The following is a 19,599-nucleotide window of genomic DNA, read 5'->3' on the forward strand; positions in this document are numbered from 1 at the left end:
CTCATGTCTCTTCTACATCAACATGTGTCCCCTCTTCCTCATGTCTCTCTACATCAACATGTGTCCCCTCTTCTTCATGCTCCTTCTACATCAACATGTGTCCCCTCTTCTTCATGTCCTCTTCTACATCAACATGTGTCCCCTCTTCTACGTCTCTTCTACATCAACATGTGTCCCCTCTTCTCATGTCTCTTCTACATCAACACGTGTCCCCTCTTCCTCATGTCTCTTCATCAACATGTGTCCCCTCTTCTTCATGTCTCTCTCGACATCAACATGTGTCCCCTCTTCTTCGTGTCTCTCTACATCAACATGTGTCCCCTCTTCTTCATGTCTCTTCTACATCAACATGTGTCCCCTCTTCTTCATGTCTCTCTACATCAACACGTGTCCCCTCTTCCTCATGTCTCTCTACATCAACATGTGTCCCCTCTTCTTCGTGTCTCTTCTACATCAACATGTGTCCCTCTTCTTCATGTCTCTTCACATCAACATGTGTCCCCTCTTCTTCGTGTCTCTTCTACATCAAAACGTGTCCCCTCTTCTTCATGTCTCTTCTCATCAACATGTGTCCCCTCTTCTTCATGTCTCTTCTACATCAACATGTGTCCCCTCTTCTTCATGTCTCTCCATCAACATGTGTCCCCTCTTCTTCGTGTCTCTTCTACATCAACATGTGTCCCCTCTTCTTCATGTCTTCTACATCAACATGTGTCCCCTCTTCTTCATGTCTCTTCTACATCAACATGTGTCCCTCTTCTTCATGTCTCTTCTACATCAACATGTGTCCCCTCTTCTTCATATCTCTTCTACATCAACATGTGTCCCCTCTTCTCATGTCTCTTCTACATCAACATGTCCCCTCTTCTTCATGTCTCTTCTACATCAACATGTGTCCCCTCTTCTTCATGTCTCTTCTACATCAACATGTGTCCCCTCTTCCTCATGTCTCTCTACATCAATATGTGTCCCCTCTTCTTCATGTCTCTTCTACATCAACATGTGTCCCCTCTTCCTCATGTCTCTTCTACATCAACATGTGTCCCCTCTTCCTCATGTCTCTTCTACATCAACATGTGTCCCCTCTTCTTCATGTCTCTTCTACATCAACATGTGTCCCCTCTTCTACATCAACATGTGTCCCCTCTTCTTCATGTCTCTTCTACATCAACATGTGTCCCCTCTTCCTCTCTCTCTCTACATCAATGTGTCCCCTCTTCTTCATGTCTCTTCTACATCAACATGTGTCCCCTCTTCCTCATGTCTCTTCTACATCAACATGTGTCCCCTCTTCTCATGTCTCTTCTACATCAACATGTGTCCCCTCTTCTTCATGTCTCTTCTACATCAACATGTGTCCCCTCTTCTTCATGTCTCTTCTACATCAACATGTGTCCCCTCTTCTTCATGTCTCTTCTACATCAACATGTGTCCCCTCTTCTTCATGTCTCTTCGACATCAACATGTGTCCCCTCTTCTTCGTGTCTTTTCTACATCAACATGTGTCCCCTCTTCTTCATGTCTCTTCTACATCAACATGTGTCCCCTCTTCTTCATGTCTCTTCTACATCAACATGTGTCCCCTCTTCTTCATATCTCTTCTACATCAACATGTGTCCCCTCTTCCTCATGTCTCTTCTACATCAACATGTGTCCCCTCTTCTTCATGTCTCTTCTACATCAACATGTGTCCCCTCTTCCTCATGTCTCTCTACATCAACATGTGTCCCCTCTTCTTCATGTCTCTTCTACATCAACATGTGTCCCCTCTTCTCCATGTCTCTTCTACATCAACATGTGTCCCCTCTTCTTCACGTCTCTTCTACATCAACATGTGTCCCCTCTTCTTCACGTCTCTTCTACATCAACATGTGTCCCCTCTTCCCATGTCTCTTCTCATCAACAACCGTGTCCGTCTTCTTCTCTTTACATCAACATGTGTCCCCTCTTCTTCTGTCTCTTCTACATCAACATGTGTCCCCTCTTCTTCATGTCTCTTTTACATCAACATGTGTCCCCTCTTCTTCATGTCTCTTCTACATCAACATGTGTCCCCTCTTCTTCATGTCTCTTCTACATCAACATGTGTCCCCTTCTTCATGTCTCTTCTACGTCAACATGTGTCCCCTCTTCTTCATGTCTCTTCTACATCAACATGTGCCCCCTCTTCTCATGTCTCTTCTACATCAACATGTGTCCCTCTTCTTCATGTCTCTTCTACATCAACATGTGTCTCCTCTTCTTCATGTCTACTACATCAACATGTGTCCCCTCTTCCTCATGTCTCTTCTACATCAACATGTGTCCCCTCTTCTTCATGTCTCTTCTACATCAACATGTGTCCCCTCTTCTTCATGTCTCTTCTACATCAACATGTGTCCCCTCTTCCTCATGTCTCTTCTACATCAACATGTGTCCCCTCTTCTTCAGGTCTCTTCTACATCAACATGTGTCCCCTCTTCTTCATGTCTCTTCTACATCAACATGTGTCCCCTCTTCTTCACGTCTCTTCTACATCAACATGTGTCCCCTCTTCTTCACATCTCTTCTTCATCAACATGTGTCCCCTCTTCTTCACGTCTCTTCTACATCAACATGTGTCCCCTCTTCCTCATGTCTCTTCTACATCAACATGTGTCCCCTCTTCTTCATGTCTCTTCTACATCAACATGTGTCCCCTCTTCTTCATGTCTCTTCTACATCAACATGTGTCCCCTCTTCTTCATGTCTCTTCTACATCAACATGTGTCCCCTCTTCTTCATGTCTCTTCTACATCAACATGTGTCCCCTCTTCACATGTCTCTTCTACATCAACATGTGTCCCCTCTTCTTCATGTCTCTTCTACATCAACATGTGTCCCCTCTTCTCCATGTCTCTTTTACATCAACATGTGTCCCCTCTTCTTCATGTCTCTTCTACATCAACATGTGTCCCCTCTTCTTCATGTCTCTTCTACATCAACATGTGTCCCCTCTTCTTCATGTCTCTTCTACATCAACATGTGTCCCCTCTTCCTCATGTCTCTTCTACATCAACATGTGTCCCCTCTTCCTCATGTCTCTTCTACATCAACATGTGTCCCCTCTTCCTCATGTCTCTTCTACATCAACATGTGTCCCCTCTTCTCCATGTCTCTTCTACATCAACATGTGTTCTCTCTTCTTCATGTCTCTTCTACATCAACATGTGTCCCCTCTTCTTCATGTCTCTTCTACATCAACACGTGTCCCCTCTTCTTCATGTCTCTTCTACATCACGTGTCCCCTCTTCTTCATGTCTCTTCTACATCAACATGTGTCCCCTCTTCTTCATGTCTCTTCTACATCAACATGTGTCCCCTCTTCTCCATATCTCTTCTACATCAACATGTGTCCCCTCTGTGGAAAGAGACTCTGAAAGTTTCAGGAACAAAGATTCTCTCTTTTTGATCCATTTCTATAAAAACCTGTCTGAAAATGAGCTGATCAGATTTTGGCCACTTGATGATGTCATAACGATGTCTTGTCTTGTGTAACCATTAGCCAATCAGCAACCAAGGTAACCCCCCCCCCCTTATCACCTGAATCTCCTCCTAGAGCACCATTGAGTTCTTTGTAACCAAATGTCTCTCAGAGGGGCGTGGGGAGGGGCTCCTTATTTCATCTAAAGTAACAGACAGAGAATCAGCACTTTGGAAACAGGGCTGAAACAGAGGGGATTATGGGTAATGCTGCAATGATCTGTTTGGTGCTTCAGCCAATCAGAGACAGGCTCTGGATATATCTGAGACAGTACAATAGGGGACCTTTAAGAATGTCCTCCCAAATGGAAGAAGTGGCCCCTCACCCCCCCGCAGGTTGAGCAGGATGTTGTCCAGGTCTTTGCGGATCACCAGCACTCGCTCGTCGGCGGACTGGAAGGTCTCCTTGGCGAACTGAGCCATGTAGGGCTGCAGGAAGGTGTAGAAGATGTCAGGGAACGCCTTGCCTCTCTGCTGCTTCAGGTACTCCTCCGCTGTCAGGCGCTTCTCCGGCTCCCTCTGCACCATCTGAGACACCTGAGAGACAACATCACCATGTGAGACACCTGAGACACAACATGTCATTGCATTGTTCCGTTCATGGTGTGAACAACTTAATGTATATAATTCTTTACAAAACATAAAAAACAAAACAATTTCTACGAATACTCCGTACCCGAAAAGGAGCAGGGAGAAGAAAGTAGTCTGATAGTATCTGCCCCTTTCTCAACAAAAAGTAAATAACTAGAAACAGATGTCTTTCTATTTCACATGCTAATCATAAGAGTATCGAAGGACAAATAAGAGAAACACTAAAACATACAAACTAAAGTGACAGTTAATGGAAACAAATGTAAACAAATAAACAAAAACAACACCAAAACAAGGTAAAGACATCACACAACAAAAACATCACTTCCTGTTACACAACAACCACCCTGGGGTCTTTCAAACCAAGGCTGAAGACCTTCCTTAAACCGCTCTTAAAAGAATAATCTAGATGCTTCAGTAATGAACAATTACAGGCCCATATCAAACCTCCCATTTCTAGGTAAAATCATTGAAAAGTTGTTTTTCAACAGTTGAGTAACTTCTTGCATTTAAATAGCTGTTTCGATGTGTTCCAGTCAGGCTTTCGTCCAAACCACAGCACTGAGACTGCTCTTGTAAAGGTCTTTAATGACATCCACTTAAACACAGACAGTGGCAGAACTTCAGTGTTAGTATTATTAGATCTCAGTGCTGCGTTTGACACTGTTGACCACAGCATATTACTCGACCGACTGGAGAACTGGGTGGGACTTTCGGAAACAGTTCTGAATTGGTTTGAATCCTACTTAAAGGACAGAAACAACTTTGTTTCTATAGGTAAATACACATCTGAGTTGACAAATATGACATGTGGGGTTCCTCAAGGCTCCATCTTGGGGCCTCTTCTCTTTAACATCTACATGCTACCACTGGCTCAGATAATGAAGAACAACAAAATAAGTTACCATAGCTATGCAGATGACACACACATTTACATAACAATGTCACCAGGAGACTATTCTCCAATTCAAACACTGAGTAAGTGCATTGAACAAATCAATGACTGGATGTGTCAGAACTTTCTCCAATTAAACAAAGATAAAACTGAAGTAATGGTTTTTGGAGCCAAGTCAGAACGTATAAAAGTTAGCGCTGAGCTTCAGTCTGCAATGTTCAAAACAACAGATAAAGCCAGAAATCTAGGTGTAGTCATGGACTCTGACCTGAGTTTCAACAGTCACATTAAAACTGTTACTAAATCAGCCTACTATCACCTAAAGAATATATCTAGGATTAAAAGACTAATGTCACAGCAGGATTTGGAAAAACGTGTCCATGCTTTTATCTTCAGTAGACTGGACTACTGCAATGGTGTCTTCACAGGTCTCACTAAAAAATCTATTAGGAAGCTGCAGCTGATTCAGAACGCCGCTGCTCGAGTCCTCACTAACACTAAGAAAGTGGATCACATCACTCCAGTTCTGAAGTCTTTACACTGGCTTCCTGTGTGTCAAAGAATAGATTTCTAAATACTGCTGCTGGTTTATAAAGCACTGAATGGTTTAGGCCCAAAATACATTTCTGACCTCCTGCTAAATGATGAACCATCCAGATCTCTCAGGTCTTCAGGGACTGGTCAGCTTTCTGTCCCCAGAGTCAGAACTAAACATGGAGAAGCAGCGTTCAGTTATTATGCTCCAAATATCTGGAACAAACTCCCAGAAACCTGCAGGTCCGCTGCAACTCTGACTACTTTTAAATCCAGGCTGAAGACTTTTCTTTTTGTCGCTGCTTTTAATTGAACTATTCATATCTTAGACTGCACTGTAACTTTTATCCATGTACTTTTTCTTTTAATGTTTAATTTATTATCTTTTCTTTTTAATGACTGATTTTAAATGCCATTTTCTGAATGTCTTTCATTTTTTGTAAAGCACTTTGAATTGCCTTGTGTTGAAAAGTGCTATATAAATAAACTTGCCTTGCCTTCCTGTCACGCAGCGTCCACACGGCGGCGTGCGTTGAGGCTTGCCGGTGGGCGTGTCTGAAACTAGACCAACAACCAATCACATGAATCTCCCGGCCCTGACACGCAAGCACGCGGTTTGATTGGCTAGAGCTTGTACTGGCATATGATTCGATTGGCTGACGCTTCCGCCGAAGCTTCAAAAGTTGAACATTGCTCAACTTTTGAAGCGAGCGACGCTCCCACAATGCAGTTCGGCAAAGCGTGACGTCACCCCATTAAAATTGAATGGGCAGAAGCGTTGAAGCTTCAACGCACGCCGCCGTGTGGACGGGCCGTTACACCATCAACCTGAAGGACACTCAGATCCTCCAATAGAAGTACCTAGAGCGCATTACAAGAACACTGGGGAGGCTGCTTTCTGCTTTTATATCGCAGTAACTTCAATTGGAAAATTTTTCAAGTAAATTAAAGACCTATCTTTTTAATTTGTCTTCTCATTTGGGGCAACTGTACTTTTTTTAGTGGTATCACTGTTCATGTGTTCATGTTTTATTGTTCTACTGATTTATGGTTCAGTGATATAACTCTTTCTGTTTCTTTATACCTTGTTTTTAATTATGTTCCTCACTTTTTATTGTCATTTCCCGTCATACTCTGTGAAGCACTTTGGGCTGCGTCAATCTGGAAAGATCCTATATAAATAAAGTGTATTATTATTATAATTATTACACAACACCAACCCTGGGGTCTTTCAAATAAAGGCTGAAGACCTTCCTGTAAAGCCCCGGACACACCAAGCTGACACCTAAGAACTCACACAGACTAGGGCAACTGTGGCTGCGAGGGAGTGCGGTCGTCTTTCAACCAGAAGGTTGTGGGTTCGATCCCAGCCCGTGCAGTCAACATGTCGATGTATCCTTGGGCAAGATACTTAACCCTGAGTTGCTCCCGATGGCATGTGTGAATGTGTGTGAATGTTAGGTCCTAGAGCAAGTGGTACTGCTCTGTGGGAATGGGTGAATGACATGTAGTATGTAAAGCGCTTTGAGGGGTCGTAAAGACTGGATAAAGCGCTATATAAGTACAGTCCATTTACCATTACACAGACGGACCCCGACTGTTGCGTCTTGGCCATGTTTTGCACTGGAACACACCGCAAAGACTTCAGCCGACGGCCAAGAAGCACGTACGAACTGCGCAGGCGTGAATGGCAATAACTCTCCTTACCAGCAGGCGGCGGTAGTGTGTATTCCTCATTCAAAAGAGGCAACAACCGGAAGACAGACTGCGTGATAACCGAGAGAAGAACAGACTGCGTGATATAAACAAACAACAAATAGCGTGTGCGTTCCATTTTCACTCTACAGCGAGAAGCTCACGGGGCTTTCCCGAACCTGTCGAGAGCTGGAGTTAAATGAAATCTCACATTTGCCTTCTTAATAGTTTCTTTGGGTCCCTCACTTCTGTTTAGCTTCTCATGCACTGATTCGCTAGCTGAACAGCCAATCAGAGTGATTTATTTTGCCGACTGCCTTCGGCCGAAAAGGCGTCGGCACGGCTGAGAAGACCCGACGGTGCGGGACACACCAATCTGAGTAGGGCGTGTCGACGCTCATCTTCGGCCTGACGCCCACCAACGCTGATAATCGGCCTGGTGTGTCCGTGCCTTGAAGGCCCTGACACACCTACCCGATGTTGGAAGTCAGAGGCCGTCAGAGGCAGTCGGGCATTCGCGGCGCCCTACTCAGGTTGGTGTGTCCCGCACCGTCGCTGCTTTACGGCACATTTTCACGCCTCCCACGGCCAAAGAAAGTCGGCCAAAGAAATCACTCTGATTGGCTGTTGCCTCTTTTGAATGACGAATACACACTACCGCTGCCTGCTGGTAAGGACAGTTATTGCCACTCGTCGACTGAAGTCTTTGCGGTGTGTTCGTAGGCGGCGACGTAGCGGATGTAAAAGTCGGGACGCCTTCGGTACGCGTTCTTTGGTCTCAGGTCGGTGTGTAGCGGCCTTTACACCATCAACCTGTGAGGACCCGACTTGCCAACCTTGAGACCTCAGAAATCGGGAGCATTTCAAAACCAACCTCCCTAAAAGACCGTCTTATTCCAAGAATCTTCATTTCAGTATAACGGAAAGGTTTCCTCAATAACGTTCCAAAGGGGGGTTCGTTCAGCACGAATCACTTGAAGGATGAGTTAAGAGAGAAAGTAGAAGGAAAGTGAGGAAAACTCTTTCTGCTAAAAAGTGAGCGATGATTGAGAGTCAGAGCTCAACCTTTCAGATGTGTGTATCTCGCACTGCTCTGTGACTTTCATCCATGTTTTATTACCTTTGCTTTAAAGGAGTGTTTTTAAATGCCATGTTATGACATGTTTCTTAAAGCTCTTGATGTCTTTCATGTCTGTAAAGCACTTTGAATTGCCTTGTGTTGAAAGGTGCTCTATAAATAAACTTTCCTCACGATTGTATTATTATTTGTTAGTTTGTCTCCATACGTCTCCACGTATGTGTGTGTTCAGGTGTGTGTTCAGGTGTGTGTGCTGTAATGATTACCAGCTCTCTGACGCTCTGGTCCTCGATCTTCAGGAGGACGTGCTCCGTCTGGAAGTTTCCTTTCCGGTACGCCAGCAGCTGGGAAAGGTCGAAGAGAGGGACGCCCTCCGTGAAGAGCTCCGCGATCACACAGCCTGCAAACACAGGAGAACTCTGTAGTCCAGCGCTCAATCAAACTGCCTTTGAATACACCATCATAATAATTCATGTTCACCATGGCCTTTGACCCCTAACCCATCAGCGTCCCCCTGCTTCCACTCCTATTTCATTTGTATTACCTTATTATTTGCCCTTTTGTTTATTTGTTTGTTCACCATGTGCCTTGGGTCCTTGAAAGGCGCTATACAAACTACATATGCACTACATTAATGCACACAATATCTGTTTGTTTTTTCATTACTGCACATATTTTATTCCATTCTATTTCAATGTAAGCACTGCTATATTTTACTATATTTTGTAATGTTATTATAGTTTTCTTTAAATAGTTTTCTGTGTCTTTAATGCACCACGACACCAAGTCAAATTCCTCGTACGTGTCAAACTACCTGCTGATAAACCTGGTTCTGAAAAGAGGCGCTATGCTTACTTACCTTTTTTGTCAGAATTAGATTTTCTTACTCGAAATTTGAGTTTTTCTCAGAATTTCAGTTTTTCTCAGATTTTGACTTTTTTGTCAGAATTTAAAAAAATTACTCGATATTTGACTTTTTTCTCAGAATTTGATTGTTGTACTCGAAATGTCGCTTATTACTCAGAATTTCATTTTTTAAGAATTTCACTTTTTTCTATTTCAATGTAAATACTGCTATATATTTTTGAAATGTTATTATAGTTTTCTTAAAATAGTTTGTTTGACTTTTTTAGAGACCAATTCTCATGGGAATGACAACACAGTATTTTGTGAAAAACAGATGAATTGACAAGAATAATAAATCCATGCATGATCGAATGTATTTGAAATGAAATCACTTCAAATTCAGCCACGATGAGCTTAATAACTTTTTTGAATTATTGATCAAATGCTTATAGAAATGCAATTATATCATTTTGCATGTGAAACATTGAATACAATAATTTCACAACTTCATTATTTTTATTGATCTAAACTGAAATTTGAATCAGTTTTTAGTGCACAAGTTAGATACTGTTCAATGTGCACGATGAGGAAATGATTGAGGCGGCTCCTCGGCTTCAAACTAACTTCTGTGCAGTGAAACTGGCAGTAACCTGAACCTCAGATCAGGGTCTGAGCTGTGGTGTGTATTAGGGATGGGAAGGATTCATCGAATATTCAAAATGAATCAGGTATTCGAATATGACTTATGAATATTTTGTTTTTTATTATTATCATTTTTTGTTATGGGAGGGGTGCCTCGTCGTCCACGAAAGCACCGGTATCGTGCTCTCTGCGCCTCCCATCATCTACGGTGAGCACTGCCTGCATTTCTGCCTTCATTTCACAAAATAAAGAGACGTTATCAGTGTTTCTGTAAGATCGTGAGCTCAGAAACATCAGAGATCAGACTCAGCTAATACAATAACATAGTTTCAGGCCTTTTAAATAAATAAACGCATACAATAAACAATAATAATAACATTTAAAATCATGAGCGTTTGAACATTTTAGGACAACATCTTTTATATAAACGTATGAATTCCTATGTAATAAAATGCTTTTGTATTAGGGCTGAGCCACACGATTGTTTCATTATTGATGAATGTGCCAATTATTCCTTTCTATTAATTGTGGTCTTAAAAATGAGAAAATCATTTGACAAATGTCCACATTTCTTCAAATCCAGATTTCTTTAACTACTGTTATGGAAATGATGGTATTAAAGCTTAATACAGTGTAATCCTAATGAAATGTAACGGCTGTATCCTGGAAAATGGTGTTAAGGAAATTGTGTGATCAAATGCATGAACATTGCTAACTGTAAACTGTTTCTCTGATTAGGTCAAACCCTGGGAGTCATCAGCAGGTGTCTTTGGAAGGGGGTTTGATGACACTACAGGAAGAGAGGATGGGTGGAAGGAATTTACGATTAGGGGTTATTTGTGTATCCCATTGTTCTTTGAGGGGTTTGAGTTTAAGCACACAGTGCTGTGCCATAGGGCGAACACCTGGCCTCACATGATGTGGGTTATCTTTGAATGTTTCCCTTTAAGAGTGGCTGTAACAGAACAGGGCATCTTGTCTGCTTGCTAGCATTGAAACGAAGATCTCAAAATACTTGATATCGATGTTGTGTTTCCTTGCCTCACTCATCTTTTACTCTAGACCGCAGCTGATTTGAAGTTGCTACGACATTGTCTTGTTTTGTCCATCGAGAAACCCAAATTGGTATTTTGAGAGACTGAAAACTCAACATTCTGCAGATCAATTAGCAGACTAGTTGACTGCATATTATCAAATGGTTTGATTCAATGTGTACGACAGTGCCATTTTAAATACGTTAAAAACACGTGCAACGTTTCACTCTAACGGAGAATCCTACACAACAAACATGGCGTCAAAACGGAGTAATGTGTGGACATGTTTCTCCCAGGTTAGTGAGAGCGGTGTCGAGTGCAAACTATGCAAAGTTAAACTTGTGTATCTGAGGTCATCCGGCTCAATGCTTAACCACATTCCATTTATTATTACAACTTTGTTTTTGTATTCATTTAAAAAACAAAGAAATGTGGCGGCGAAGTCGATAGGGACTTGGCTTGGCAACTGGAAGGTCACCAGTTCAAGTCCCGGCAAGACCAAGTGCTACCGAGGTGTCCCTGAGCAAGGCACTGTTCCCTACACTGCTCCCCGGGCGCCGTTCAAAATGGCAGCACACTGCTCCTAACACTAGGATGGGTCAAACGCAGAGAAACAATTTCCCCACGGGGATTAATAAAGTATATCAAAATCCAAAAAGAAAAAAATGGGATATGTAAATTCTGTGAATGGGTTAACAGTCACCAGACCCAGGTTCCTCCCACAGGCCATAAGACCGTTGAACACCTGGACTGTTGAAAGAACATCCATAACATTCATCTGTTTGCAACTTACACTTTATGTATCTAATATATCATATTCCAATCGCTTGTAGACTCTTATTGCACTATTGTATCTGTGTTATTGTATTACTCTGTTGGAGGAGCCTGTGACCTCAGATGTTCATCGTTATAACTGTAGCTATGTACGTATGACTAATAAAAGCCTTGAACCTTGAGCTTTTTTTCGGGGTGGAATATTCGAGTATAAATGTGCTTTTAAATTCCCAGCGTGTGTTTGAACCTGATGGAGGCTCTCATGCTCTGAAGCACCTGCAGAGAAGATGTCCATGGCCTGCCTCAGCTCCCCCCGGCCCCTCTGGTTGTTGCTGCTCAGATCCACCAGCGGCGTGTGGTCGCTCTCCGTGGTGAACATGCTCCCGTCCACGAACCTCTCCGGGGCGATGTAGCACGTCCTGCGCCGCGACGTGTCGAAGAAGTAGTTGAAGTCTGCGGGGTTGTCCTCGGGCAGGAAGGTGGGCTTGAAGCTGGCGAAGTCTGTGAGCAGCACCCAGTTCCAGCTGGTCACCATCACGTTCTCCGTCTTGATGTCTCCGTGGCGCACGCCGGCTTTGTGAGCCTGGTCGACGGCGTTGAGGATCTGGAAGGCGAGCCAGCGCTTCTCCACGTTGTTGAGGAAGGGCCGCGTGCTGATGCGGTCGTACAGGTTGTCGCGGACGTACTGACGGAACAAGATGGCAGCCTTCTCCGTCAGCGAGGTCTTCTGGAAGGGCAGGCAGTTCTGGCAGGAGTGCAGCCGGATCTTCAGCTCCTCCAGCTCCTGCTTGTAGCTGGTGAGGGGCAGCGAGGGGTCCTGGATGGCGAACACTTTGACCACCACCAGGCCCTCGCGGTGTTTGGCCCGCGCCACCTTGAAGAAGCGGGTGCTGCCTAGGCTCTTGTCGTACTCGTGGTCATGGATGTCGGAGAAGTAGCTGTCCACAGAGAGGATCTGCGAGGGGGCGATGCCCGCCAGCTGGTTCCCCATCACGCCTCAACTCCTCTCTGAGGGAAATATAGACAATGATAAGGTTTCAGAGCATCCGAGGCTTACACCATCTTCAACTGTGCAATACCAACAATCCTTTAGCTGTATAACCTGTGCAGTACTGATTATACTTTATTTGTACTGCATTATTGTGTGTATTATCATTATTATTAATATTCTATTTAATATTCCATTCCTCAAATACTTATGTATATATAATATCCTGCTTTATATTTTGTTACTGTACATTTGTAATTCAAAATCTATATTTTCTTTTATTCAAGTACAAGATCTGAGTACTTCTACTTTTACTCAAGTACAAGATCTGAGTCAAATGTGTGATATTGGGCTATATTTGATTGATTGATATAGTAAGTACAAGATCTGAGTACTTATGTCACCTCTGATGCTACTTCATACTGCATTGCAGTGTTATTTGACAGCTTTATTTACTTTATTTGAATTTTATATATTCCTTTTGCATACAAAAAGGTGAAATGCACACTGACACAAAATGGGTTCTTTTTGAAAGGGTAATTCTAACTTTAGGGAAACTGCTAAGTGGAGAACTAGAATCACGTGACTCAGCAACACAAACAGCTCTTTGACAGCTAACCGTTATTAGCTCCATCAAACAGAAGAGTTAGAAACACATAACAACACAACCATACAGTTATACGTTCAAACACTTAATACAGGTTATAATATGTATTGTTACCAGTTGCTGTAGATTGGACTGTTTTTTTGTTGTGTTTGCTAACGGCTGCAACGGCTACTAACGACTGCTAACGGCTGCTAACGGCTGCTAACGGTGACAAACTAACGGAGATATATTCTTCATATCTCGCATATCAGCTCAGACAGCCGCCCTGCTCCCGTAACATCCGGCTGTCTTCCCGCAACGAGAACCGTAACCGTTAATAGAAGAAGCAGAAGCCGGATCACTCAGTTAGCATGTTAGCCGTTTCCAGCTGTTGTTGTTGTTCATCCGGGTCTCCTTCTTCTTCTTCTTCTTCGTTTTGTTTAATGGTGGGTGGCACCTAACGTTTAAGCTGCATTACCGCCTCCTACTGGCCTGGAGTGTTGGAGTGTGGAGATCCTACTGGACTAGAGTTCCTATTGGACTGGAGTTCTTACGGAGCGTCCACACAGCAGCGTGCGTTGACGCTTGGAGGTGGGCGTATCTGAAGCTTGGGGATTTTTTGCGAGCAACACGACCAACAACCAATCACATGAATCTCCCGCCCCCGACATACAAAGCAATAGCAATGTTAAAACGAAGTAAACTGGATATAAAATCCCCAAACAGGCGAAAACCTACCAGTTTCACCCACTGTCTCTGCCACCTCCCTCCGTGCCTCGCTCCTCCGGTTTGTATCCCGGTAGATGAACAGAGACTGATCATACAGCACCGGATGATTCACTACCGCTACAATGAATTTTCCCTTAATTTTTTTGAATATGAGGAAATGACCTGCGTAGTCTCTCCCAGCATACACGCGGTTTGATTGGCTAGCGATTGTACTGGCAGATTTGAATAAACGGGATTTCATTGGCTGACGGCTCCGTCGAGGCGTCAAAAGTTGAACATTGCTCAACTTTTGACGCCAGCAACGCTCCACGTCGCTTCCCAAAATGCAGTTCGGCTAAAAGTGACGTCACCCCATTCAAAGTGAATGGGCAGAAGCGTTGGAAGCTTCAACGCACGCCGCTGTGTGGACGGGCCGTTACTGTAATAGATTTCCAACTGGACTGGAGTTCTTACTGGACTAGAGTTCCTACTGGACTAGAGTTCCTACTGGACTAGAGTTCTTACTGGACTAGAGTTCCTACTGGACTAGAGTTCTTACTGGACTAGAGTTCCTACTGGACTAGAGTTCTTACTGGACTGGAGTTCCTACTGGACTGGAGTTCTTACTGGACTGGAGTTCCTACTGGACTGGAGTTCTTACTGGACTAGAGTTCATACTGGACTGGAGTTCATACTGGAATGGATTTCCTACTGGACTAGAGTTCTTACTGGACTAGAGTTCCTACTGGACTGGAGTTCTTACTGGACTAGAGTCATACTGGACTGGAGTTCCTACTGGACTAGAGTTCTTACTGGACTGGAGTTCCTACTGGACTAGAGTTCCTACTGGACTGGAGTTCTTACTGGACTTGAGTTCATACTGGACTGGAGTTCCTACTGGACTGGAGTTCCTACTGGACTCGAGTTCTTACTGGACTGGAGTTCATAGTGGACTGGAGTTCCTACTGGACTGGAGTTCTTACTGGACTGGAGTTCATACTGGACTGGAGTTCCTACTGGACTGGAGTTCTTACTGGACTAGAGTTCATACTGGACTGGAGTTCCTACTGGACTGGAGTTCTTACTGGAATAGAGTTCATACTGGACTGGTGTTCCTACTGGACTGGAGTTCTTACTGGAATAGAGTTCATACTGGACTGGAGTTCCTACTGGACTAGAGTTCATACTGAACTGGAGTTCTTACTGGACTAGAGTTCTTACTGGACTAGAGTTCATACTGGACTGGAGTTCCTACTGGAATGGATTTCCTACTGGACTGGAGTTCTTACTGGACTTGAGTTGCTTCTGGACTAGAGTGTTGGAGTGTGGAGTTCCTACAGGACTAGAGTTCATACTGGACTGAAGTTCCTACTGGACTGGAGTGCTTACTGGACTGGAGTTCCTACTGGACTGGAGTTCCTACTGGACTAGAGTTCTTACTGGACTGGAGTTCCTACTGGACTAGAGTTCATACTGGACTTGAGTTCCTACTGGAATGGAGTTCCTGCTGGACTGGAGTTCTTACTGGACTAGAGTTCATACTGGACTTGAGTTCCTACTGGACTGGAGTTTCTACTGGACTGGAGTTCTTACTGGACTAGAGTTCATAGTGGACTAGAGTTCCTACTGGACTGGAGTTCTTACTGGACTGGAGTCATACTGGACTGGAGTTCCTACTGGACTAGAGTTCTTACTGGACTAGAGTTCTTACTGGACTGGGGTTCCCACTGGACTGGAGTTCTAACTGGACTTGAGTTCATACTGGACTGGAGTTCATACTGGACTGGGGTTCCCACTGGACTGGAGTTCTAACTGGACTTTAGTTCATACTGGACTGGAGTTCATACTGGACTGGAGTTCTTACTGGACTGGAGTTCCTACTGGACTGGAGTTCATACTGGACTAGAGTTCATACTGGACTGGAGTTCATACTGGACTAGAGTTCATACTGGACTGGAGTTCCTACTGGACTGGAGTTCCTACTGGACTGGAGTGTTGGAGTGTGGACCACAAATCACGGGAGCAACAAGGAAGAAGGATACAAAACAAAGTACAACAAAAATAAAAAATCCCTCGGAGGTTTTATTATTATTACAATTATAATTATTATTAATATATGTTTTATTTTAATTGTATTTGTTGCCATTATTCTGTGCACGTCTCTCGGAGGTGGGGCTAACACAGCAGCCCCAGTGCCGTATAGATAGGAGGAGGAGGAAGAGGAGAAGGAAGAGGAAGAAGAGGAGGGTGTTTTTGAGGTGGTAAAAAGCAGTGTTGGGGATGTGGTTGCAGGAGGGAGAGGGTGGGTCAAAGAGGACACCTGGGTCATTGTATATTCAAATTCAACTTTCAAAGGTTTTATCATCAGATGCTCATAAGCTACAGTACAGTGTAGACATGGCAATGACATTCTTCTGACCTGAGCTGCTCCAACAATGCAACATATAAAATCCAATCTTATCATTTTCAGAAATAGGCACATTGCGCTTAGTGGTTCATCAGATTAACAGCATTCACTGCGGATGGTTTTATGGTCTCAATGTGTCTAAAGGTCGCTAAAAATATAACTAACTGTAGAAAAAGAAACAAAATCTGCGTGCATACCCTTTGAAGTGTACAAATGTACTTGAAGTTTCACCTGCTCTTATTGTGAAAGTATTACTGGAAGTGGTCAGCAGTAGTAACTGTGACACCCCATATGTAGATAAAGTGTTGAAGACCCCTGCTCTAATGGGTCCAAATAGAATGACAAATATCGTTAGTTCCGCCTATTCTTAAATACTCTTCGAGCAGGTAGCGCATTAATGACCTTGTTCATTTAAGACAAGACAATGAAGTGACGAGAGAGGGTTCAAATCAACGCTGAAAGCACTGGATAAATAAATAAATAGGAAGACTGAGTCCTGGACCAACTTCTAACCCCGATTTTTTTTCATTTTCAGGGGGGCCAGAGGGGGGGTCCAAAGACAGTGTTACCGCCCCTGCACGCTGTATCCCGGGTTGCGTTCCAATAGTCCATTTAGCTTAGGAACCTTCCTAACCAAGTGAAATGACCCGGAAGTCCCTCAGTGGCAGCCATGATAAGTGCCGTTCCAATTCTCCAAATGAAAGGAAAGGAGGTTTCAAACTTCCTTTATAACCTCCTTTAGCTTAGGAACCACTGGACCTCCCTAACCGAAAGGAGAGGAGAAAATGCTGCCCCACAATGCATTGCAGCCGCAGCATTTGCCATCTCAACAGTCGGCCGTTCACGGAAACAACCGATTATGACAGAGAAATGATATCATGAAAGTTACGGTGCTTATTAAGCATTTTAAAACGTATGTGGTAAGTTGCCAAAGTGCTTTGTTCTGAACGTTCATCAGTATTATAATCAAAAAGAGAAATATGAACGTTAGTTTTTACTGAAATGATCAAATAAAGTCAACATATCACAGTCTTCACTGAGCTGTGGGGTTGTTCAACTTTTAAAAGATGTTTGAATGGTGATATACACAGTGATAGATGTTAAGGACTAACGTTATAATAAATACATCTGTATTGATTTTAAGATCTTTTCATCAATCATACGTATTGGGATCATTTGTATTAATGTGGACCGGAGGGAGAGGGGGACGAGCAGAAGCTTCACTTTCCTTTTTATTTCAATTCCAACTTTGGTCCTGAAGAATATGTTTCTCTGTTGTCCACGTTCATAAAGCATAAAGCAGCAGCATCAGAGCACAGAGTCTCTAGATGAGTTTACAGGAGTCCCTCGTTCTTATTGAACATCCATGTTGTAGTCCGCTGTGTAGAAAACTGTAGTTTCCATAGTTTCCCCACAGCAGCAGACTGTGGTCATGAGGTCCGCTGGCGCATCATAAACACGTCGGATAGTGAAAGTGCAGTCGATTCTCTAAAGCAGTGATTCTCAAATGGGGGTACGCGGACCCCTGGGGGTACGTTGGGGTACTGCAGGGGGTACGCGAGATTAAAAAATAAATAAAAAAAAGAAGTTAATTAAAAAAATAATCTTAGTAAAATAAGTAAAATAGAAAACACAATTTTATATAAAACATTCCTAGAACCACCAAGGGGGTCCTCATATAAACATGTCAAATGTGTGTATTGTATTTTATAGTTTTTCACAATAACATATTACTTAAATTGAAAAACTCCTTGGAAAAATCTGTTTTATAAAAGTGTTATGTTATTTTTTTTCATGCATAAAGTGAAAATATCCTTAGTTTGTTGTAATGCACGAAGGAGTTAAAACATCACACACTGAGGGAACATCACTATATTGTAATTATTTATATAGGCTTTTTCGATCAAAACAATTCTGGATCGGTCAGGGGGTACTTGGCTGAGAAATTGTTTCAAAGGGGGTACATTACTGAAAAAAGTTTGAGAAGCACTGCTCTAAAGTACCGCGGTCTCTTCTCCTAAGTCCTTTTGAATTCTCCTATCCACTATCCCTTAACCCTGTGACGTTTCACTCAGAGGTCAAGGAATAGGAGATAGGGTTAGAATTTAGGAGCTGATTTTTGGATTATCGGAACGCAACCCAGTTCTTATTATACATCCATGACGTAGACAGCCTGCTCTTATTGTGAAAGGTTTTCCGGAAGTGGTAAGCAGTAGTGACATCGGCCCTACGTAGACAGCCTGCTCTTATTCCGAAAGTGTTCCCGGAAGTGGTGATCAGTTCGCTGCGTGAGTAAATCGCTCCGCGGTGGGATTTCACGGAAGATGCTGAAGAAACGGGAGCCGCTGGTAAGTTAAACCCTGAGTGACTTTTCTTTATGTAATGTAGACTAATTTAACGACAGAATCCGGAAACATATCCAGGAGAAAAACCCAGATTGTTTTGACACCGACTCATCTGGAGATAGAAGCCCCGCCGCGATGCGAGGCAGGCGGCAGGTTGTTTGTTTATCTGTGAGTGGTGGTCTGAGATTAGGTTAGCGTGCTACTGTGACCCGGGATCAGGATGCTAGTGTTAGCCTGGCTCTGTTGACATGTTGGGGGACCGGAGGTGACTCAGCGGGGTATGTGGGGGCTGTTAACGCGGGTTAGGAGGACCAGACTCGGTCTCATCGAACCTTTTAGCCGGCCGGCGGCGGTTGTAGCATGTTAGCTCACTGTGGCTAACATGAAGGTAATAAAGTGTGTGTGTGTGTGTGCGTGTGTGTGTGTGTGTGTGTGTGTGTGTGTGTGTGTGTGTGTGTCACATGATGCTGATGTGATGTTGAAGGTTATTTATTAATATTGATAATCATCAGTGTTTGAAGAAGTACTCAGATATTTTCCTTAAGTAAAAGTACAAATACTAGAGTCTTATAACAAATACTCTACAAGGAATAGTCCTGGTTTCCACATTTTGAGTAAAAGTAGAAAAGTGTTGGCATATTTACAACAAGTACTCATTCTGCACAATGACCCATTTAAAAATAATTTAAGGTACAGAAGTATTATCAGCTAAATGTACTTCAAGAATCAACAGTAAAGGTACTCACAACAGATCTTTTAAAAGTATTACATTGTTATGGTTATTTTATTATCCCAAGCAAGAGCATTTTAGTGTAGTCACTACGTGTTCAAATAAATACAGAGTAAACATTTTTATTCAGAAGTACAAAGTAGCATAACATGGAAAAACTCAAGTAAAGTACAAATATGTAAAAAGAAAGTACTTGAGTAAATGTAGTTTCTTCACCGTCGATAATGATGTATTGCTTTGCAGTC

General features: G+C 43.1%; 2 protein-coding genes across 4 annotated transcripts in view; one reads left to right on the top strand and one right to left on the bottom strand.

The window, feature by feature from the left end:
• Positions 1 to 3,827: 3,827 nt before the first annotated feature.
• Positions 3,828 to 13,670, bottom strand: LOC117536442 (phosphoinositide 3-kinase regulatory subunit 4-like; the record flags this gene model as incomplete). The annotated part of the gene is given in 4 exon segments (XM_034201299.1): positions 3,828 to 4,038; positions 8,561 to 8,694; positions 11,867 to 12,598; positions 13,300 to 13,670. Coding segments are annotated over 3 exon segments (1,060 nt in total), but the record flags the coding sequence as incomplete, so codon positions are not given.
• A 4,820-nt stretch (positions 13,671 to 18,490) lies between these two features.
• Positions 18,491 to 19,599, top strand: part of atp2c1 (ATPase secretory pathway Ca2+ transporting 1) — a 67,594-nt gene continuing 66,485 nt past the window's right edge. Inside the window, exon 1 of one of the 3 annotated variants that reach the window (XM_034201288.1) lies at positions 18,491 to 18,627. In XM_034201288.1, the coding sequence (XP_034057179.1) occupies positions 18,604 to 18,627 (24 nt within the window). In that variant the 5' untranslated portion in view covers positions 18,491 to 18,603. Of the gene's footprint in view, positions 18,628 to 18,681; positions 18,793 to 18,972; positions 19,013 to 19,599 lie in introns of those variants that run through there. The other 2 variants (XM_034201287.1, XM_034201289.1) reach the window with 2 other exon arrangements.

Source organism: Gymnodraco acuticeps, unplaced genomic scaffold (assembly GCF_902827175.1).
Source record: "Gymnodraco acuticeps unplaced genomic scaffold, fGymAcu1.1, whole genome shotgun sequence".
In the NCBI taxonomy this organism is placed as follows: domain Eukaryota; kingdom Metazoa; phylum Chordata; class Actinopteri; order Perciformes; family Bathydraconidae; genus Gymnodraco; species Gymnodraco acuticeps.